Source organism: Didymosphaeria variabile (genome assembly GCF_027946475.1).
Source record: "Didymosphaeria variabile strain IMI 356815 chromosome Unknown scaffold_6, whole genome shotgun sequence".
Taxonomy (NCBI): Eukaryota; Fungi; Ascomycota; class Dothideomycetes; order Pleosporales; family Didymosphaeriaceae; genus Didymosphaeria; species Didymosphaeria variabile.
Genome location: NW_026611625.1, coordinates 3,279,362 through 3,301,170, shown reverse-complemented (window position 1 = coordinate 3,301,170; position 21,809 = coordinate 3,279,362). Strand labels below are relative to the sequence as shown.

Sequence of the window (21,809 nt, the reverse complement as noted above, 5' to 3'; positions counted from 1 at the left end):
CGTTTTGACCGCTAAAGCTTGCCCTTACACGAAGGAGGAGGGTCACGTTACGTACGGCTATTGTGATGCGTCTGGGTTTTTACAGCCTGAGTCACCCTGGGAAAAGCAATCAGAGATCCGGTTGAAGGAGTGTTGGGATTTAAGAAATTTTCAACCGAAATCTGTCTGTGTCAACATGAGCAATTCGTGTCAGAGCGAGATAGAGGCCGACTAGCTCATCGTCGTCGTCTGGTCCGAGCCAGACGGCATTTCGACCGAACGCTCGGTCGAACTAGCCAATCACCATCTTGGGGCCCAAAGCTCCGAAGCATCACCACTCCGCTTCGTCCGAAAACCATAATTGCTCGAACCTGACATGTCCAACCTCGAACCCACGACAACGAAGCGCAGAAAGGTGCGCAAAGGCACCCAAAGCTGCTGGGAATGTAGGCGACGCAAAGTTCGATGCATCTATTCCTCTCGAACGAATACCGTATGTGATAACTGCACACGTCGCAAGACTCCCTGCGTTAGCCAGGAGCTCTGCGCATCGCCGCCTCCAAATCCAGGTCTTGGGAACGAGCAGCTTGATGTACGACTCAATCGAGTGGAAGGGCTCATTGAGCGACTTTCAGGTTCACATAACTTGGGCCAATCTAAGCCACATATTCCATGTGCACGGTCTTTTGAAACCCATTCCAATGTTTCCTCGGGTAGAGGTGCTCCAGAGGTAGGCATGGGACACAGTCTCTTCTATTAAGCTAAGTGTTGGACAGCTGGGAAAAGACTATTCCGTCCCTTCTGAGTGCGAAAGGCACCCTCCATCAAACGCAAGCGAATTCGAGAGGTTGAATCGCGAGCTCATCGCTCCATGGCCGAGCCACCATGAACTTGATCTCATACGCGCTCTTCCAGTCGGTCTTTCCTCGCATCTCCACTGTGGAGTGTGCAGGCCACATTCCAGCTATATTGGGGAGGGCGCCCCACTAATCACCGACGTGCTTCGCCTACCTCCGCTAGAAGCACATCCAGTGCTTTTTGCGAGAAAGTTACTAGCTCTTGGCACCTTCCTCCAAGGTGCTCTCCCGACAGCAGTGAAGGCTATGGAGACTCAAGGGTTCTTCCCACGACAAGTGATGCATCGCGTTGTTGACGTTGCTATCAGCCTCGTCACGACGAAGGATGAGCTTCTACGTTCTGTCGAAGCTATCGAATGCATCATGCTAGAAGCCTTGTACCACAACTACAGTGGCAAATTGCATAGAGCATGGATGACAACTCGTCGAGCCATCAACGTGGCACAGTCATTGGCACTTCACCACGGGTTTAAGTCACCATCCGTCAAGGTGTTGGAACCCAAGACCCGCAAAGATGTTAACCTTGATCATTTGGTCTTCCGCTTGGCCGAGATGGACGGTTACCTTTCCGTCATGCTGGGCTTGGAGCACTCCTCCCTGGACACTCGTCATATTACCTGCGAGAAAGCTTTGGCAGCATGTGGCCCGGAAGACCGTATGAAACGCATACACTACATTGTACAAGAGCGCATCATAGCACGCAAGGACTTCACAGTGGTTGATCTTGCCCAAACAAAAGAGATTGATCAAGTACTTCGTAAAGCTGCAGCAGAGATGTCGCCAGAGTGGTGGATGACTCCCACTTTCGCGCTCGACCATACCGACGAAACCAAAATAATGCATGACATGATTCGCATCATGGATCAATTCGCTCACTACCATCTTTTGACACGTCTCCATCTTCCGTATTTGTTATTAAGCGATCGTCGTTACGACTACAATAAGGTCGTTGTCGTAAACATAAGTCGAGAGCTTCTTAACCGTTTCCTAAGCTTTCGCGCGTCGAACCCGGCCCATTACTACTGCCGGGGCTCTGACTTTTTGGCTTTCATTGCAACAACGACTTTGTGTGTTGCCCATATCAAGAATGGCGGCGATACAACCGCACAACCTATTGAAGCTGCATCTCATGGTACCGGCTTTGAGTTCCTGGCCCACAGTCGCCTGAGTGATCGCGGCCTGATGGAACGAACTTTGGATGTTATTGAAACCATGCACGATCCGGGTACAGATGCTATAGCTTCGAAGATATCTCGGATTCTTCGAGATCTACTTGCCATTGAGTCTAGTGCATCCGATGGAAAGATGTACAACGTCACAAATTCCAAAGCCGACATCGAAGACTTGGAGTGCGACGGAAGGTCCGTAGATGAAGGCAAGGTGATGCGAATTCATATATCTAACTTTGGGAGTATTGATTTCGTCAAGGGCACTGTTTTGAGGACGACCAATCCTTCGCAGACAGGTACGCCAAATGCCTTGTCTCCTTCAACTAGGTTTCCAACAGCCACTGGTCGACACTCAAAATCACCAGAATCAGAGTCCACAGAGCATCAGATTTCTTATCCGCCGGATCAGGTACCGGCGACATTTGATCCCGGAACCCCTACGTGGCAGGCTCCTAATGATTCGTCTTTGGACATGACATATGAAGATCATAACCAGGCTGGACTTGAGTTTTCCTGGCCCGAGGGCGACAATTGGGATCTACAAGGAGTTGACATTGCTCTTTTCGATAGCCTTTTCAATGGGTCTGTTCAGGTTGACGAGCAACCGGGAGTGGGCTGGAGTTTCTGATCAAGCGTCTGAAGATAAGGAAAGTGCTAGATACATGAAAAGGTTGGGGATAACCATAGATCCGACTATATGAATCCACACGCACAAAAGAATCCTTCGAGATGAAATTCGGCTACAGCCTCACTAGCGAACAATGAAACCGTCACCAATTCACATGAAGGCTCCTGTGTCCTGACTTGACTCATACTATTATGAGTGTCCGAAACCAACCTTCAAACTCTGTGGCCACTGTTCACAGTAGCGCTGTCGCCAGGAAGCCCGAGTCTTACCCCGACCACTTCGACCCTATCAAACGAACGAGAAATTATTGTGAGCCGTTACCTGGCTGGAAGCCGCAGGTGCCGATGACGACAACTTGGACTGCGGTGAATCTATGGGTACGAGTCAGCTAGCAGCTGTGCAGAAGTTACCTTGACTTACACAGCCGTAACAGCGAAAACATCTGTTCTTCTTGCATCCGTGAAGAAGTTCAAGCATGCCGATATAAGAACGTTGAAGGCCGCCATGGTGATCATCTTATTCCTTAGGGAGTCCAAAGATACCAACACCCATATAGAAGCTATGGGAATCAAAGAGGCCAAAATCGAAGTTATAAAAGATGTTGCCTTCAAGACATCAGCATCGTAATACACTTTCCGTCCAAGATATTGGTTTTTCTGAGTGAGATGACCAAGACCATATTTGAATAGGTGGACAACATTCTCAGCGACAAGTGTCGAGAATGTGTCTACCTTCTTGCGAGGTTTGATACTAATGAGGTCTGGCGGGTGGTTGTCGGGGTCACTCGGTTTACCCCAAGTCTCAGAATCTTCTCCGATCATCTCGTTCTCCATATCATCGCTGTACAGAAAATGCTGGACGTTGCTAAGATCGAAGGGGTCGGGTGGGTGGATTTTCTGTAGCTTTGACTGCTGGATAATGACCTTGTCTACACAGGACGTTGATTAGCCCAAGTCATCACGATGCACTGTCAACGCATTCCGACCACGTGTTCTGCAAGGGTTACATCCCCGCATCGTTCACACCGGAGTAAGTCAGTATGTTCACTTACTATATTGTGATATCTTCTTCCGAAGTTTCTCGACCAAGATAAGCTGCTCCTGACCGAGGCTCGGCGAATCGTTCAACATGTTTGCGTGGTCTGTTGCATACCGAGACTTTTTGCCTCTTTCATCGCCTCGATCTCGCTCTTCCTGTTCGCGTATTGCATTCTCGAGCGTACAAAGCTCTGATTGGAGATAGAGAAGATTGCGCGCATTGAGTGCGTCAAAGCGACGGTAAATTCCAGTTTCAGGGAGCACTGCGATACGCTCTGCGAGTCTGGGATACCCAACCGGAGAATTCCGCCATTTCCATTGTTCAAGAAATGATTGTGTAGTAGCTTCTGCATTCTCAATCATCACCGAGATTTGCTGATCGCGCTGCATAAAGGTGGCGAGTATGAGATATGCAGAGGCAGTAAGGAGCGCTATACAAGCAAACTCAAGTATGGAAACGAGAGGCGACAGCATTATGTTGTGATCGCTAAGCCAGTCTTGTGTGAGATTGTACCACATTGTGTCTCGGTGTCTTGCACGAGTGCGTGTTTTTTTGGTGGAAAGTATAATGTTCAAAACTTAGTGCACAAAGGTTCCTGTAATAAGAGAGTTCGAGCATTAGTCGATATGACCTTTATGTTACAACGGACATAGCCAAGTGCATGCTTGAATGTGCCTCGTGCGTCATAATACAACAGGTGGTGGGAACGTCACACCCGTTGGGTCAATCGTTCAAATCTCGTGAATTATTTGACCAACTGAAGACTGAGAGCCGCCAATTCAAAAAGTAGCCAAATTCAATCTGAGGCGCGTATATGATGTTAGTGTGGCGAGTGCAAAGGTCAGCAAGGCAAGTCAGGCAGTAGTATGCTTTCGCGAGCCCAGATTCACGTTCGATTCTTAAAAGATGTGCAGGACCATATTGACATCTTCTCTCTGTGCGAATGTGTACCTCAATGCTAGACGTTGACAATCTGCTTGTATATCGATGGATGACTGGATGCGCATCAAAATCGGGATTTGCTGGATTGGAGAGAAAATTCAATATGGAGTATATACGACTGTCAGTTTCTCAATGAGAACAAGTGCAAACGTATCTTTGTATGGTGACGTAAGAGGTAGAAGTGGATATGATTGGCTAGGGCACAGGTAGTAAATGCCTGCGGAGCGCTGGAGGATTTCAGATTACGTGCAATGAAAAAGGACGCCCCATAGGCCATTGCCTCCATTCCTGATGAAATAAGAGAATGTACATAGCAAATTGTCGACGCGCTCACGCCACAGCAAAGAGGCGTGTTCATGAATTCTGACGTTCAGTCAAAGGTCCGCTAAAGTTTCACATCGCGTCCGCATACAGTCTAGCGTCTCACCGTCCACGACTGATCGCCTGTTTCAACCCCAAGATCTAACAAAGCAGGGATTAGTCTGGGCGTTCGAGACACAAGCTTTGGTTTCGCATGCCTGCTACGCGCTTGCGCATCCCCGTCTCGACAGCGGCATTTCGCAGACGAAAGATTGTCAAACAAGTGTGGTTGCAGAGTCCTTTGGGGCACGGATGCGTATGAGGAGGCATCATATACGGCAGCACCGTGCTGCCTGGTGCTCTTTAGCTGTGCTCACTTTCTCTCCGCGTTATATCGAATTTTGTGTTTCCCACGACCCGGTGTCATTCGTTTTTTCAAATCGCCATGATGGAGCCGCAACACGAGTACAAGAATGTTTCCGCAGTCGACCACCACGATGACGATTCTTCGACCGAAGTGGAATCCCTTGTTGGCATGGAGAAGCAGTGGGCGGCAGACACATTTACCAGAAGGAGATCGAAAAGAAATGCCTGCGTCGGTATACTCAAAGCATCGAGGTGGTTCGTGGTCATCGGGCTGCAGTTCATCATGGTAGGCCTGCTGGCGAAAGATCAAGGGATGCTGCGACAGCTTGGCCTAGGAAGCAAGAGGAGCAGCAGTGCATCAGATGTTGGAGGCGACGTGACGGGATGGGGACCTCATATTCCGACCCAAGTCACGAAGTTCCATGTCAACCAAACCTTCGCGCCCATGAACACCTCGGAATTCTTCACTCCTGAGACTCTGCATGCCTGGAACGAGCTCATGCCCAGTAAGCTAGCCATTCTAAAACGGACTTCGCATAATACTGACGATCTGTAGAGGGCATGGGCTTCCAATCCATTTCAGACCCGGAGAACTACCACGATCTACCTACTCCTATCTCGTGGCCTAACCAGACCGTTTTCACCACATCGATGACCCATCAATTGCACTGTCTGTTTGCAGTTGTCGAAGTTTACTCGGCCATGACCTCCAACCACTCCCTTTGGGACATCACATCCATGCCGGAAGACCACCACTGGCACATGATCCACTGCTTCGACTACATGCGACAAGCGATTCTGTGCAGCGCAGACATGAGCTTAGAGGGCTTGGAGACCACATTCCCGGATCACAACGGCGGGAGTGATGGTTGGGACAGCAAGCACGTCTGCCGGGATCCCAAAGAAGTGCGAAAGAGGCTGGAGAGTGTGCGGGCGTATGATGACCAGGAGATCTTTTAGGAGTTCATCACCATGAATCGTACTCGTTCGACAAGAGGTGGGTTATATACCTCGTTTTCACATGTATTTACTCGAAATTCAAGATAGGCATGTCAAGGCCTTCCAGATATTATCAAATATCTTTCGCAAAAGCTGTTTTCGTGATTCAGCTTGCCAGGACATTACGGTGTTGATCTCGTGATATACAGCTTGCTATCAAAGCTTTGGGAAGCTCGGCGCCTAGTCCTCATATACGCTAGCAAGAAGTAAAGGCCATGATAGCCTATAATAAACAGACACATCAAGGACAGGCAAGCATGCGTGCATTCTGGATCCAGTATGCTGGTCATCCTTAGTCTTCAATCGATCTTGAGAGTACTCAAACTCAACCACGAGGCATATTTCAAACCCGGGCAAATATTCTTCTGAGGTAGGCCATAAATTGGTAAGGGGAAAGCCAATTTAGCTTGTCACGTGGCTGAAAGTAGCATCCAGCATCGCAGAAATGTGCTCGTGTCATCCTCGTAGATTTGACTTTAACCCACCACCTTCACTATTTCTACCATGCGACTTCCGAATCTCTCCGGGAAGTAACTATCCACGCCAAACCGCCGGTCCCGCCCCAGGAAAGTTCTTCATCTCGTCAGATAATTCCGTCGGCAACCACACACCTGAATACATCAGCAACTACACAATTTTACGCTAAAGAAGAGAATCGCTCACCGGGTTCATCCAAGCTATACGCCCCCGGAAATCTCACCATCGGACCAGGTTTCCCACCCCCTGGCCCTACAACCTCGATATGCGCACAGTTGATATACTGCTGCGTTTGATTGTATATGCTGTGGATGTAGAAATGCTCCACCCTCGCTAGATAATTTCCTGGCGGCGTCGTCGCTGGGATCGTGAAGTTCAACTATTCCATTTATCAGAACCGGACACCAATAACGTAGGGAAAGACGAGGGAGCTCGATAGCGGCGACAAGGTGATTGTACCTCATTCTTCATATAACTCGCCCAATTCCTACCGTCAGTGGATGCAATCAGCCCTACTTTGAACCACTCTCCATCGCCAGCGTAGTCTTCAAGCGCGCCGGTTGCTTTCGAGAGATAGAGTTGTGCGGGGCCGGAGTGGTAGAGGAAATCAATGTTCTGGGGGTCGGCCTGGTGGGCTTAGCATTAATCCCGCACCCACTCCTCCTTTATCCTCTAATGCATATAGCTCTTTCTAGGGGAAAAGGGAGGCTTACTGGACGTATAGGTTCTAATCCTTTGACGCCTGTCTGCCCAATGACCTGGAACCCGATCTCACTGCCTGCCAGTACAGTCGCTGTATGCACGCCGTGTCCTGTCTTTGTTGCGCCGCGGCCGCAGACTTGGGGTTCTGTGAACCAGTCCATTACGGGGTCGAAGTGGTAGCCGTAGGAGTCGAGGCCGGTCGGTCTATGTGGTAGTTAGTGGGCGGTATGGGAGAGGGGACGGCGGGAGGGGAGGGAAGAGGACCGGACGTATTGCCACCATTCTGAACGGGTGCCGTTGATGATCACGATGGGAAATTGGTCTAAAAGTGGTCAAAGGGAGCTCCATGTCCATGTGAGCTGGATTACTTGCAGTGAGCGGAGGCAGACTGCAAGAGACTATGGGACAGCGCGATTGCAGCTGCGGTTAGCTGCTGGAGTGAAAGTTTCATCTTGTGCGATGTGCGAATAATGAGGCAAGCGATTAGTGACCTGTATAGGACGATGATCTCATTATATGCTGCGAGCATATATGCAGCCGTGAACGTAGTCAGGCGCTGAGATAGCTGTCAAATCATCCCAACTCTAGGTCGCCTATTTGAAATCTCAAAGCTCACTTCCGAATGTGGTCGTGGCAAGGGTAAAGCTGACCGGCTCATGATGTGCATACAGCCATATGAGAGTAACAGACATAGATACCCCGGAGCTAAAGCTCTCCTACCCTTTCAAGTAAACCATCCTACTTCGCACGATCCAGACTATCCTGTAAGCAATATGGCATAAAATCTTGGCAGTATTCGGGCATTTGCACCGTCCGATTGGAGTTTCTGCCGTTCCCCGCATCTAGCATTCACTTCCTTTAGGAGACCAGGGCTGACTTTAGCCGCAAAGGACCTAGCGTCATTTGACCACTGCGCAAATCAGCGGGAGAGTCAGCTATTCGATATGTTTCACAATTGTTAACGAACAGCCCCGGAAGCCTTTAGCATGCTCTCAAAAGCAATAAGCACGGCTTTTAGGAGCCTTCCAATCGCATCCGCAGTAGCGACACTACGCGCGTTACACACTGATGCCCAAGATGGCTGTACCCAGATGTCCTACACAGGCACCTCCCAAAACCTGACCTTAGCATCCCCATCCAGCCCCCAATCCACCCCTTCCCCTTCGCTAAAATTGTATTCTCAACCATATACGCACCATCAACCCAGTGGCTATTCGGCGAATTACCCCACCGATACTTCAAGTTAGTCTCGCAATCGTAGATCTCGAGTCCGCCAAACACGCGATATGCTAGTCTTTTCGAACCCGAAAGCCACAGGAGGCCTGAGACATCATGTCCATTGGCCTCGATCTGGTACCATTGGACAAGTTCAGGAAAAGAGATAAGTTTCCAGACGAGAAGATTCTTATACGTGCCGACGGCGAGGTAGGTGCTGTCGGGGCTCCAGGCTAGGCGTTGAACGCCGTTAATGTTAGTTTTCTCGGGGAATGTTAGAGTGGTAGGCGGTGCGGTGGCGTTAGTGAGGGACCAGATCTGTATTGCTTCCCAGCTGAGCGACGTCGCGAGCAGCGAGCCGTCCGGGGAGATGCTGAGCGTCTCGGAGTTCGTATTGTTGAAGTCGCGGACTAGAGCGCCGGTTTTGACGTCCCACATTCTGGTGGAGCCGGGCATGCCGCTGTAGCTGTAGCTGCGGGTTACGACGTATTGGTCGTCGGGGGTGAATGATGCGTCGTACATGTCATCGGGTTGATTGTTCAGGGTGAGATGTACGCTGGGTTCGTCGAGGTCGTAGATGGTGTACTGTCCTGCTGTGGGAACCGCGGTGATGAAAAGGCGTTCGTTGTGGCTGGTTGAGGGGGAGCCCTTCTCGTAGAGCAAGCCGCCGGGATAGACTGTTACGTTGCCGATTTGCTCTCCCTGTGGCGAAAGCTGCAATTTCTGCACTTCTTGATAGGTCATGGAGGCCAGGACCTCGTACCCAGAAGGACCAGCTAGTACGCGCACCGCTCTATATGCGGCTTGATACGTAGAGGATAGCGTGCGGTCGAAGACTTGCACTCCGGTGGCGAAGTCGATCACCGAGACGTGGTTGGAAGTGTTCACTGTGACTAAGAACCTTTCGTCAGAGCTGAGCGCAGTAGCAAAGATCGCCCCCGAAGTGTAGCGGTAGGGGCCTCCATCCGAGAACTCATATCGCAAAGCGTCTTTGTCGCTCCATTCCTTGGGGTGGCCAAGCGCCCAAGAACTTGAAACATTGTTCTTTTGAAAGTCGTGCAGAACGCTAGGAGGGCGCTGAATGGCTTCTGGATAGAGCGCCTCTGCAGTCGCCGTGCAGAGCAGGCCGGAGAAAAGAAGTATGAGGCAAAACATTGTCATCTTGGAGCAGGAGCGGTGCTGGCCAAGTCGGGTTATACCACTTTGCTTTGAAAATTTCGAATCTTATGAGCTTTCGAGCTTTATAAGCTAGGAAAGCACGAGTACTCAGTCTCTCCCTACAATTAGCGCACTCTTCTGCGATGGGATGCAGTCCTACATGGCTAAACGCAATATGCATGATTTAGCCAATGTAGTAGTAACCCGATTAACTCCACGACCGAATCTGACAGAGATCTTCGCATGTTCATCCGCATGTGCCATTGATACGGAGTCTTGGTGGAGGCGAAACCTTTTCCATGGCGGGGAATATCTTAGGGTATGAGGTAGGAACGGATGCCAGAGACTTTTGCCACGTTTGGTGCTTCTAGCGTCTGACGCAGAGATCACTTCTAATAACCCACTTCTCGCCATTTGTAACTTCGCGGCCTTCATGCAACATACACTGCGCACCATGACGATGCAACAATGCTAGGCCAACCTCAAGTTCAACAACGAAAGGTTCAGGTGGTGGCTCTCTGCTCTTCTTCTTCCCTGTTTCTGGTTCAGGGTAGAAGACTGTTTCGCCTCCAATACAACCAGTCGCAGGAGAAGTGAGGTAAAGCAACAAGGTCCAAGTCGTTCGCGCAGGCACAGAGGGGCTGCCAGGCAGAGTAACATTGTTCGAGTCATCGTAGTGCTGATCAAAGAACTGCCCTTTCGTGTAACGATATATGCGGATGTTCGGGTTGAGGCCGATCACTTCGCCGCCCCAGAGCTTTCTTCGCTGTGCTTCATCCAAGCCAAGTCCGTCGTTCTCACCATTCCCGAGCACGAGGTTCTTCAAAGCAGTGCCGCTCCACAGCCTTTCGGCGAACGCTGGGTCATCAATCTGAAAGCGATCGTTTACGCGTACAGCGTCGCCTTTCTTGGGCTTGCCGGGCGTCGTAGACAGTGGGAGTGATGATAAGAACGATACATAAGTCTTGCACAAGGTTGCTGTCCAGAAATTTGGTATAGTCACAATCTGCCCGGCTAGCGTCTCCTGCAGCGAAAGATCGGACTCAGGAATCAGCGGTGCGAACGCTGGCCAGTTGGGCGTGACTGTAGGCGTTGAAGGTTTTTGGGCCGCCTTGGTCGGTAACTCAGTCTTACTCTTTTTCTTCGGGCCCATGACAGTTTGATGAGCGCAAAGAGTGAGTGTAATTGCGAGTGAAGGTGAAGTCCCGTGGAAACCGACGCCCGCTATACTCCCAACATAAATTTTTCCAGCCCGCTCTTGGCCCTAGAAGTTGCAGGCCAATGTCGCCAGTCGAACGTGCTCGCAGTGCGCAATCGCGACGACCTGCATGGATGAGTATGGCGATGCCGGATACGCATAAGTCGTGGCAGGCTGGAAAGCGAGCGGCTGGTGCACGTGATTCGCCGATAGGCCTGAGACCGGAAGCCTCTTCGAAGCTAACGTTGACGGAGAACCCGCTGCAGGCCCCAGACGACGACTCCACGACTCTCCCTCCGCCGCCGCGCAAGCTTCTCCAGTGGCCGACATTCGAGCGATATCAGCCGACCATTCCTGGTATGTACGTTGCAAGCAGGCCTACGCTGACTTCGCGAAGGAGCGGTGGTGCTGGCGGTGGACCTCGGGCGGCAGATGCTAACGGCGCGCAGAACCACAAGCCCGCATCGCGAACCACTACTCACCAACCCACCCCGACGACCCTGCAGGCGCCTCCAGCCATGTCGCCGGCAGCATGCTTGTGAACTCTGGCGACGCGCCCACCGTAGATGTGCTCGCTGCTCACAATGTCGCCGCCGAGCCCGCCCCGATCGCATCTCTCACCTCCACCGCCAACATGGAAGTCGCAAGCGCCGATGCGCCACCCAGCGCGCCTGCCTCCATGCCTCCCCAGTCGCCCGAAAAGGCACCTGACCCTTTACCCGCAACTTCCGCCGACCTGAACGGGAAGAACTTCGTCTCAACGAACACGCCCTTCCCCAGCCTCGATGCCCCCATCTCTCTCGACACCGATATGCCTATGGGGCCGCTGCCCATGGCTGCCGAATACCCCATGATGGACGCCGGAATGCCTTTCGACAACGGCTATGCGAGCGTCGCGCCCGCCGAGCAGCGCCTGAGCGCCTTTGCGCGCTTGCGCTTCGACGACGGCTCATACTACATGCATACGTACCAAATCATTCTCGGCCGCAATGTGCAACTTGCCCACAAGGATATGCGCCGGCTTGCCAAGGTCGAGCAACTCAAGGCGAAGGGCGAGAAGCAGCGCGCCCAAGCTTTGCTCAACGGCGGACGGAAGCGGAAACGAGCAGGCGCGCGGAGCGTCATCAGCGAGGCCGGAGGCATCGTCACTGCGCCCATTGAGATGATGCCCATGGACTACCAACAGCGCTGTCAGAGCGTTGCCTCGCAATCGCACAGCTCGGGCTCCAATGCCCAGGCCGCAGACAACTCGACCACCAATGTGGATCATGCGCCACAGGAGATGCTCATGCAAGCTTTACCGGAGATACCCTATCAGATTGACCAGCAGGTGCCGGAAGATCCCAACGATTGTCCGCTAGTGCCTATACACCCGCAACATATCACCGATCGTACTGGACTGAAAGGTCCCAAAGGCATCAGCCGTCAGCATGCAAAGATATACTACGATTTTGAGACTGGCAACTTCTGCCTCGCCGTCATGGGTTCGAACGGTCTATACCACGAAGACAGGTTCTTGGCAAAGGGCGCCAATGTCGAACTGAGCCACGGTGATACAATTATCATTGGCATGGTCGAAATGACTTTCTTCCTGCCCGACATCGCGCTCACGGACGAACAACGCAACCAACAAGAGTCTGGTTCGCAATCGCGGCCCATGAGCTTCAGTTTCGAAAATGGCCGAGGAGAAAGCGAGGACATGGACGACTCTGGCAGTGAGGACCAGAGCGTCAATCCTCGCCATGTCTATCACTACCCTGTCGGCAGCGAATTCGAGTCAGATGAAGATCTGCTCGGAGCAGATGAAGATATGGACGATGTCGACGAAGACGAAGACGAAGCGTATAGGCCTATGCCCCAACCCAAGCCAAATCTCAAGATCAAACTCAAGAAGAAAAAGCATCGTCCCGAGAAGCATTCCAAGGGACACAAACGCAAAGCGGTCAGGGAGCCAACTCCGGAAGAGCCTCCATCTAAAAAGCACAAGGTCAAGGTCAAGGAGAAGGAATCACAGAAAGATCCGCTAAGAGAGAAGGAAAGGGAGAAGGCGAAAGAGAAGGAGAAGGAGAAGGCGAAGGCTACCAAAGCCCCTACAAAAGCCCCTGCCAAGGCACCTGCGAAGCTACCTGCGAAAGAACCCCCCAAAACGACTCCTAAAGAGGAACCCAAAGAAGATGTTCTTCTCAAGGAAACGGCGGAAGCACCGGAGAAGCCCAAGTCGGAAAGCCCAGTCATTATACGACGACCGCAACCAGGAGTCAATATTGAGGATCTCGATCCCGAAGGGCTCATCACACCTGAAATGTGTGCTCAATACGGTCTTCCCCAGAGTCTCATCGGGCAATATGTGGGCAAGAGGAAGGGGCCTGGGCGGCCTCCCAAAGACGGCGTTATGTCGAAACGACAGAGATCCCAGCTCATCAAGCAAGGGAAGGAAATCGAAAAGGCCAGAGCGGCGGGTATCGATCCTGCTGATCTGCCCCAGCCAATAGTCAAGCCCAAGGTTGCGCGCCGTAAGGAGTCGAATGCTGGAGAGGATGATGAAATCCGTGAGTCAACCGAAAAGGGCGACGGTACCATTATCTTGGGCGAGAAGAAATCTAGCAAGCCTGCGAAACCTACGCGCACACCTTCACCCGAGATGCGTATCGAGGACTACACTGAAGAGCAGCTCCAACGCCCTACGTCGAACTACGTTGTACTTATTCACGAAGCAATCTCCTCGGCTCCCAGCGGCCAGATGAACCTTCAGCAGATTTACAACTATATCGAGAAGAACTACCCTTGGTACAAGTTCAAAACCACAACAAGCGGTTGGCAGTCTAGCGTACGCCATAATCTTGGTCAGCATGATGCATTTGTCAAAGGCGACAAGGAGGGCAAAGGCTACATGTGGCGGATCAACTCTAATGTCTCTATCGAGAAGGAGCGCAGGAAGAGGCAAGTCAGTCCACCGCAAGTCAATGCACAGAGGCCAGCTTACTATCCGCCGCCGGCCGGGTATTCTCCCTACGGACAGCCAGGCTACTATCCCGGTGTGCCACCACAAGGCATGCCACCACATGGCCCACCACGACCGCCGCCAGCGGTGGAAGCGGCACAACCCCGTTTACCCCCCAGTATGGCTCGCAATGCTGCTGCTGCTCCTCCCGCGGCTCCTGCTCCATCGCCTTACGCGTCGCCGTGGGCTGGAGGTGCCGCAGCTGGCAATCCGCCCGCTTCACATCCACCGCAGCCCTATCCCCCGAGCGCCCACGCGCCTCCTGCCAATCTTGGAGCATCCAGCGGCCAATATGGTGTGCTCTTCCCTACGAGCGCGCCGCCAAGCTCTGCTTCGCCCTACACCTCTGCGCCTACTTATACGTCGCCTTTTGCCACAGCTGGTCAGAGTCCGTACGGCATGCCAAATGGTTCTTCACCGTACACTCCCTACCCGCCGGCCGGACAACCACCAAAGCCCTCCCCAACGCCAGCGCCCACGTCGAACACACAACAGGCGTCAGGAAACCAGGCTTCGCAACGCCCTGGCTCAACCGCGCCGCACCCTTCGGGTCGCTATCCAGCCTCAACTAATCCTGACATGATTCGCCAGTTGGAAGCATTTAGGACAGTGTATTTACACACTAGGATCGAGCCTGGAGAGGACCAGAAAGCCGACAACGCCATCCGAGCCTTCGTGACACCGGAGTTGGAGTCAAGCTTGACCCCCGCAGAAGCCGCTCTCCTTGACTCGATCAAGACAATACCCATGCTCGAAGAGCTTCGTGGAGGCGCTCGTGCGCCCATCAAGTCAGAAGAAAGCACACAGCCAATTACAACCCCGACGCCAGTGGAGGCGCTTGCGGGTTTCAATGCGAGTATGGCGCCTGCTCCCACGACTACAGCAGCCATAGCAGCAGCCGATGCGGCGGCGAACACAGCGCCAAACAAGCCTGCTTCTACGGCCGCGCCAAATCTGCCACACAACTTTGCACCGCCGATGGCTGCAACGCCTCAACCGAGTGCGACCCCTGGCCCTGCTCCAGCAGCACCGCACATTCCTGCAATTGCCAACGTGCAGGCGCAACGCCCAAGCGTGGAGCCGATCACACCGGTGCCCGGATCGCCTGCCGTCCAGAACGGAACACCGGTGACCCGCCCAATTCTCGAAGCGGCACCTCCAGCACCTACAGATACAGCCAGCGGCGCGGAAAAGGATGATAACATAGCGGAAGCTCCAGCTGCGCCAAGCAACGCATCGACGTAGGGCCCGACGTTGTTATGGCGATGGCCGGCCTTTCTTTCTTCTTGTCGACCACAATCTTGATCATGAGATTTGCTGTGCTTTCTGGGCCCTCGGCCATTTTCGCTCTGCTTTGTTGCTGCGTTGCTGCGCCGCTGCGCCACTTTCCTTTCTCACTCAAGACTCTTTCCAACAGCCTCGTCGAGGGCATTTTACACGAGCTACGACATCGATTTAGCACACTGGCGTTCATTAGGCTGGGTCTCGCGGATATGGATACCCAGACTGGCGGGCAGGAAAAGTTAATGGACTTCACGCTGTTCTTCATGGCTCAGAATATGCGTGAGTGTCGGCTAGGTAGACGGCTAGGCTAGCTAGAAGTACCGGAATACATATTGGTATGACTTTAAACGAAGTTGCAGTTTGATGGGTGAAATGAATACGCGAGCGAGGTTGAAAAGCTCCCGAGACATGCATGTGAACATCGCGTGGTGGATACCAGATTACTAGAAGGTTTGAAATTGGTCACAAGGTATATCCGCCTCCCTATACGCTATTCGGGCAGAATGTCTAAATCCACAACCAACGGAGAGCCGCGCAGTTAAAAACGGGGCTCGCAAGCCAAAGTCGCCAAACGCCTTTCGTCCGTCCCATGCCATGCCAGATCGCTCGCCGCCATATCACCTCCTCTCCTCCTGCTATTAGATAGATGGGACACCAGACCTCACATGGCCATCTCCGCCTGCAGCTTCCTCAACTCCTCTTCCTCGTCGTCCTCCTCGACCATCCTCGCGGGCGCCTTGCCCTTTGCGATTTCCGCTTGGGGAGCCTGCGGGAGGCGGCCGACTTTGTCGCCGACGGGTACGGGGCCGGTGTTCAGCATTTGCTCGTCGAGCTGTTCTTGCTGGAGCTCGGCGAGTTCCTCGTCGAGGTCGTCTTCGTCGATGGCGGAGGTGGCGACGCCCGAGGTTATGGCTTCGGAGATTTCGTCGCCGATGGCGTGTTGTTCGCGGAGGTCTTCCCTGTTGGGGTGGGTAAGTATGGCTCTCACTCCGAACGTGGGCGGGATAGAAAGGAGGGGAGGGAGAGTAAATTGGGACGCAATAGAAGGGAAACTGGGGCAAGGAAAGGGGGACGTACATTACGTTGTCGACCTTGTCGATGGTAAGACCGGCATGGATGTGCTTCATCGCCGTGCCAGCATTCTTCATTGCGTCGAGCGTCTCCTTGTTAATATTTGCGGTTTCGATGGAGTAGACTTCGCGCTCGAGCGTCATGATCTGCGACTGTGTTTGCTCGAGCGAGTGCTCGAACTGCTTCTTCCTTCTGAGCGCTGCTTTTGCGGCTGCAGACCCATTACCCATTAGCCTTCCCTGCTAACTTTTGGACCCTGACGGGTGGGGAGGGGTTATTTACCGGTCTTATTCGTGTTCACGTGTTTTCTCGCCAGTGTATCCTGCTCGTCCATCTGGTTCTGCAGGTGCTTCTCCCGCTTGTTGAGCATCTCGAGCTGCCCGCGCAGCTGCAGGATGGCCTTCTTCGGCGCCTCTTTCTTCTGGGCGCCGCCGTCGAACCAGCCCAAGCCCCAGCCAGACATGTTTGCGTTATGTGTGCAGGGCGCTGCGTAGACTTGTGGGAGCGTGGGGTGTGTAGAGAAGACTCGGGCTGCGTGCGTGCAGCGATAGATGCGCGGGCGGCGGGGTTCGATAAGGGCTAGTGCGAGGTTGAGATGGGCTGTTGAGTAAGGTTGAATATGAGAGGCAGAACAGGAAGAGAAGAGGAAGTAGGTGCCTAGCGCAGGTGCACAGGAGTCTCAGAAGTACGGAAGTCGTTGCCTCGTGAGCGATTCATGGTTGAGGCCTGGCTACACCCGATGATGTCGTCGCGCTAGCGCGGGCAGCTTGCACGTGCATTCCTTGGCGGTCGGTAGACTGAATGGCCGATACCCCACGCTTCCATCCATGTCATGAACGGTCCAGTTGCTTCGAACCTGGTGTTGCTGGGAGAACTGGACAAGTGCGCACTGGGGACGAAGGTGCGCTTCCTGGGGTGGTGAGCTTGAGCGGTCCTGATTTGTCGGAGTTGGCGCAGTGCTAACATGCTGCAGTGTTGATGAATATGTTCTCAAAAGCGCGACCCTGCGGTTGAAGCACAACTATCCGCCTTCCAATTCACCAAAGATCGCAAACGTAAACATTGAACATGTGCTCGAGTCAATCAAGCGACATGAAGTTGACATTGGATCTTGGATCAACGTGATAGGCTACATCGAACGCCGCAAAGAGAAGGGCATCCACGTTCAGGCGATCGCAGTCTGGGATGCAGGCAACGTCAACGTGGACGCATACCAGAGGGCAGTTGAGAAGAGGAAAGATACTGGTTGAGCTGGGATGCAAGCGCTCTAGGACGAAGTTACGGCCACGCCGCCCTGTTCAGGGCACATTCAGCAGGAAGACGCACGCCCTCGCGCCCGGGCCTACACATTCCATAGGCAGCTTCCAATACTCGAGCGCCATGTGTTATCAGCTTCCAATACTCGCGTGCCATGTGTTGTCGAGCGAGCCAATTCGTGGCTCACGTCACAAGATGCTGGAATGACCTCGGGACAATGTCTTCGAAGCGTGCATGGGGAGATCGACAGGTACGGGTCCGCCTGAGCCCAATCGTATTCGATGACGTCTGTACTGTTCATTCTCGCAGCCCAGTATCGATGCATGAGTGCATGCATAGATGTGGTAATCCTAGTCGCCTACCCATCAACCTGGTCCGATTCTTGTTTAGCCTTTGGCCACTGTTGGGATAAATATGTCCAAACTGTAGTCACAGCACGGAGAAGTGCACGAAGTCAGTCATCATAAAGCACAGTCAATATAGTCATTCTCAAGGCCTTCATCGTCACACTTGCGGCGGTCGTCAGAGCCTCGTGTTGCTGACCTAAGGCATTCTAGCCAATTGGCGGCTGACATCCTCCTTCGCTCCTACCCAACGGTTAGCCTTCGCCTCGTCATCACATTCCACGTCACATTCAGGGCTGCTGCATATCAAATTTAACGAATGCCGTCTCTTCAGCTTATTTTCTTATTTCTTTCTACGTGGCTGCGCTGGCCGTCGCTAAGATGACCGGTCAGTATATATTCGAGCGTCCGCCCCGGATCGTGTAGGCGAAGTGTTCCTTCTGCGCTAAATCGCCCCCAATCGGACTTCACACTTTCAATTGACCGGCTTTCGAAGCTCAAAGAATACCGAGAAGGCTCGAATCATGATTTTACATCGAGCAGGGCCACGCAATTACCTGAACCGGTGTAAGTAGGCAACAGGCCTCAGACTTCAGGTATGCGCGAGCCTGCAACAAGGTCTGCCGAGAGCCTCCATGGCGTTTCTTTCGACTGTACTAACCACATCAGCATAGTGTTTGGACGGTGAAAGTCCTCTGTGCTGCAGCATGCTTCGTGACAGTTGGTCGCCGAACCGGGATCACTGGGCAACAGAGATATCGAGGGCCAGCCCAAAGCCGTCTTGCGAATGGTGTTGGATGCCTCAAGAAAAAATTGATTCGATTGATCTGGCCGATTCCAGTTGAGCCCGTCCTTCCACTTGCGCGCTTGCCCACTCTCTGGCACCGCGGGAAACCTGACAATTGGGTACCAGTGTCGTTCAACCTGACGAAGTATCATTCGATTGTGGCATTCGATATCGTTGGCTTCGACTAGTCCCAGTCAGCGTATACGTCGCACGCAGCACGTTGCAATATGGCTCAACAGGATCGTTTCAAACAAGATGATAGATCGAATAGTACAACGTATGGGGTACAAAATCCAACGCTAACGTATAGTCATGCCTTCATTCAACGTGTTCGAGCGTTCTTGACCGGCATAGCTCTGCTTCGACGAGCAAGAATCAACAAAACTCCATGCAACAAGATTTTGTCTGTCCAAGACCGCGAGAAATATCATCTGCGCCGCTGCTACCCAATAACGATGAGGTATCGAAATCAAAACGTATTATATGCACGCTGCAAGAAACAAACAAAGGTTCCAGTTCAGTCGGACTGACGCAGCAAGGGACGACAATTGAGGAAGACGGTGTCGGGCCTGCCGTCAGCGTCGAAGCCTTTGATGAACAGCGATGGGCTTGTTCACGAAGATGGTTGCTTCGCCGGCTATTCTTGACTGTTTCTCTTCGTAATCTCGAGACGAGAGCTTGAGGTCCTCGATTTGCGCCTGTGCTTTTTAGCAGGCACACGGAATCTCAAGCCAGGAACCCTTACCTTCGTTAAAGGAGGACCAGAAGTTGTTACTAGGAAGCCGTCACGTCCCTGGCGATCTGTCAGCCTCATGCGCGACCGACGATCTCTTGTTCCCTTACCTGGAGGGTATACGGCCTCACGATTGAGCTCGGACCGCAATAGTAATGGATCTCATTCTGTATCACGGTGCGCGAGATTCCATAACCAGGAACGAAGTAAGAGTTTGTGCCAGCCATATCGAATGTGCGTTGTGCGAAGCGGTTATGTTTGTTGTGTTTATTATGGTTGGTATCAACACGTATTGGTAGCAGGTGTTCTCGGTATCAAGGCCTGTGGACTTGAGTCAAAACGGACGACCGCGCGGTTCTTAAAGTCTTCTAGCTCAGCAAGAATCCCTATCCAGGATATGAGGCATCAAGGCAATGGCCCCCTAAAGATATAGGTCTCCCGCGGACCCATTTGCTTATGTGTTGCGGGAGCATACCTCGGACAGCGGCAGAAAGGTGTTGGGCACCGAACGTGCTGCATTGCCGCCTCACTTACTCGCCTCACCCAAAGTCACGGCCCATCGGGCTGCGACAGCTGACGGCAACACAAGTGCGCCCTGCTCTACCCCCGTCCTTCTTTCCCATTTCCGGCCAAGTTTCCGGTGCTCATTATACGATTTTCGACATCCACGCACTCCTGGTACGACCGGATGCGATTGTTCGCATGTCGCGACCGCCAACTCACACGCCACGTCCCTCGATGATGAGGATGGTGGATGCTTGATATGTATAAAGCGATGCATTCGCCACTGGCTTGCATCCCACGACTTGCAAAGCCGGCATTACCCTCATGTCTCTTGCAGCGAGCAGCGACCTTTGGGCTCCCGTGGTGTAGCAGGCTTTAACCGGATTGGGCCTTCGCCATGAACCACCATTGTTCCACAACGACGATCTTTTACAACAGACATCTCATCACGAATCTCGCTAGGTAAGAGTTACGCCGAAACCAAAAGAGGTTTGACACTTGGCCGGTGTCTTCAAGATGCGCTGGACAACGCGCCGGGTACTGTCAGTCGCCTAGCTTCCACGGCACGCAGGGAACATCCCGTCTTGTCTATCTTAACTCCACTCCGTTGACTGGGCATGAATGCAGCGGCAACGACACACAGTGCTCCTTAGAAACAGGATGAGAACGTTTCCTGATCCGTATTCCGGGCTCCTGTTCGGGAGGCCGCTTGGCCGCGCAATGTCTACGATTCACGCTACGAGGTACATTCGAGGAAGGCACTTCTCGATCGGCGCCGTCTGCCAAAATAACGTGGCCAACATCTAGGCTCATGTTCTGGATCCCTTGTAGATGGCGATCGTGTGTTGTTCAGTGGCTCAGAACCACTGGACGCTGTGAAAATCGCCGTACAAAGATGGATCTAAAGACAAGGACGTAATCCTGGAGCTGTAGTGAGGCTACTACCGCCGACAATCTTAGCTCGGCAACATGGATGCCGATCGGGATCACGAAGGAACAAGAACGGCAGGCTTAGCGATACTCCCAGCTCACACGCCCAGCAGAGGCGTAGAGAACGCGCCCAACTGCGCTGCCCTTGCTTTCCATCGAGGCCTCGTCAGGGTGGTTACAAGAACGGTGCTACACAGGCGCAACATGCAAGGGTTCGCCAAACTTACACATGCACATGCGTGCGGTCTCCGGTCTGAGCTGTGAGAGCCTGACTTCCGGTGTGTACCTCTACGGTGAACATCTGGGCGTGTTCCTGATGCTGCGTACCTGCTTCTGGCTTACCCCGCACGCTCAGGAGTATGCACGCCTACTGCATACCGGTGCCAACTCATACAAACGAATCGTCTGCATGGCATACGTCACGGATATCTCAACTTGATTGTATGAGCTCGAATCATTTGACTTGGACGGCTCTAAAACGGAGCGGTCCCGTGCGCACATACAGCCGTGTCTTAGCTCCAGGGCCATCCCAGACTAATGGTCTGTTCACCTCCGCACCACCTCCAGCGGGAGTAAGCGGAAGTCAGGCCTTACAGTATCCGAACCGAGATGGTAGCGAATACTTGCCCCCTGGCTAAGATCAGCGGTCTACCGAAACACATCAGCATACATGGCTCCGTGGCATCCACTGGACTGGTCAAGCTGCAACATTATCTCTGCAAACGCCTGATCGTGGTGAACGATATGACCCTTGTTCACCGCCTTTTGCCACTCCGGATAGCGCTTCAAGGATCGGCCGACAACGTGGCTCTCGGCAGGTAATGAGGCCATTTGCCCATGTATCACCGGATAGTTTGTGTAGGACGTTGA

General features: G+C 52.8%; 9 protein-coding genes across 9 annotated transcripts; 4 read left to right on the top strand and 5 right to left on the bottom strand.

Annotated features, from left to right (window-relative positions):
* Positions 1–651: 651 nt before the first annotated feature.
* Positions 652–2,633, top strand: N0V89_008990 (uncharacterized protein; the record flags this gene model as incomplete). Its single annotated transcript, XM_056217743.1, has 2 exons — positions 652–660; positions 756–2,633. The coding sequence occupies 2 exons, from the start codon at positions 652–654 to the stop codon at positions 2,631–2,633; spliced, it is 1,887 nt and encodes a 628-aa protein (XP_056069299.1).
* Positions 2,634–3,049: 416 nt separating this feature from the next.
* N0V89_008989 (uncharacterized protein) lies at positions 3,050–3,763 on the bottom strand (the record flags this gene model as incomplete). Its single annotated transcript, XM_056217742.1, has 2 exons — positions 3,050–3,561; positions 3,685–3,763. 2 exons carry the CDS (start codon positions 3,761–3,763, stop codon positions 3,050–3,052), a joined length of 591 nt encoding a protein of 196 aa, XP_056069298.1.
* A 1,595-nt stretch (positions 3,764–5,358) lies between these two features.
* Positions 5,359–6,239, top strand: N0V89_008988 (uncharacterized protein; the record flags this gene model as incomplete). Its single annotated transcript, XM_056217741.1, has 2 exons — positions 5,359–5,785; positions 5,836–6,239. The coding sequence occupies 2 exons, from the start codon at positions 5,359–5,361 to the stop codon at positions 6,237–6,239; spliced, it is 831 nt and encodes a 276-aa protein (XP_056069297.1).
* An 891-nt stretch (positions 6,240–7,130) lies between these two features.
* On the bottom strand, positions 7,131–7,618 carry N0V89_008987 (uncharacterized protein; the record flags this gene model as incomplete). The annotated part of the gene is made up of 2 exons (XM_056217740.1): positions 7,131–7,382; positions 7,469–7,618. 2 exons carry the CDS (start codon positions 7,616–7,618, stop codon positions 7,131–7,133), a joined length of 402 nt encoding a protein of 133 aa, XP_056069296.1.
* Positions 7,619–8,195: 577 nt separating this feature from the next.
* N0V89_008986 (uncharacterized protein) lies at positions 8,196–9,833 on the bottom strand (the record flags this gene model as incomplete). The annotated part of the gene is made up of 2 exons (XM_056217739.1): positions 8,196–8,214; positions 8,581–9,833. 2 exons carry the CDS (start codon positions 9,831–9,833, stop codon positions 8,196–8,198), a joined length of 1,272 nt encoding a protein of 423 aa, XP_056069295.1.
* Positions 9,834–10,197: 364 nt separating this feature from the next.
* N0V89_008985 (uncharacterized protein) lies at positions 10,198–10,983 on the bottom strand (the record flags this gene model as incomplete). The annotated part of the gene is made up of 1 exon (XM_056217738.1): positions 10,198–10,983. The coding sequence occupies one exon, from the start codon at positions 10,981–10,983 to the stop codon at positions 10,198–10,200; it is 786 nt and encodes a 261-aa protein (XP_056069294.1).
* Positions 10,984–11,162: 179 nt separating this feature from the next.
* N0V89_008984 (uncharacterized protein) lies at positions 11,163–15,274 on the top strand (the record flags this gene model as incomplete). Its single annotated transcript, XM_056217737.1, has 2 exons — positions 11,163–11,385; positions 11,478–15,274. The coding sequence occupies 2 exons, from the start codon at positions 11,163–11,165 to the stop codon at positions 15,272–15,274; spliced, it is 4,020 nt and encodes a 1,339-aa protein (XP_056069293.1).
* A 700-nt stretch (positions 15,275–15,974) lies between these two features.
* On the bottom strand, positions 15,975–16,847 carry SNF7 (ESCRT-III subunit protein snf7; the record flags this gene model as incomplete). The annotated part of the gene is made up of 3 exons (XM_056217736.1): positions 15,975–16,272; positions 16,391–16,595; positions 16,667–16,847. 3 exons carry the CDS (start codon positions 16,845–16,847, stop codon positions 15,975–15,977), a joined length of 684 nt encoding a protein of 227 aa, XP_056069292.1.
* A 369-nt stretch (positions 16,848–17,216) lies between these two features.
* N0V89_008982 (uncharacterized protein) lies at positions 17,217–17,634 on the top strand (the record flags this gene model as incomplete). The annotated part of the gene is made up of 2 exons (XM_056217735.1): positions 17,217–17,302; positions 17,358–17,634. 2 exons carry the CDS (start codon positions 17,217–17,219, stop codon positions 17,632–17,634), a joined length of 363 nt encoding a protein of 120 aa, XP_056069291.1.
* Between the last annotated feature and the right edge of the window lie 4,175 nt (positions 17,635–21,809).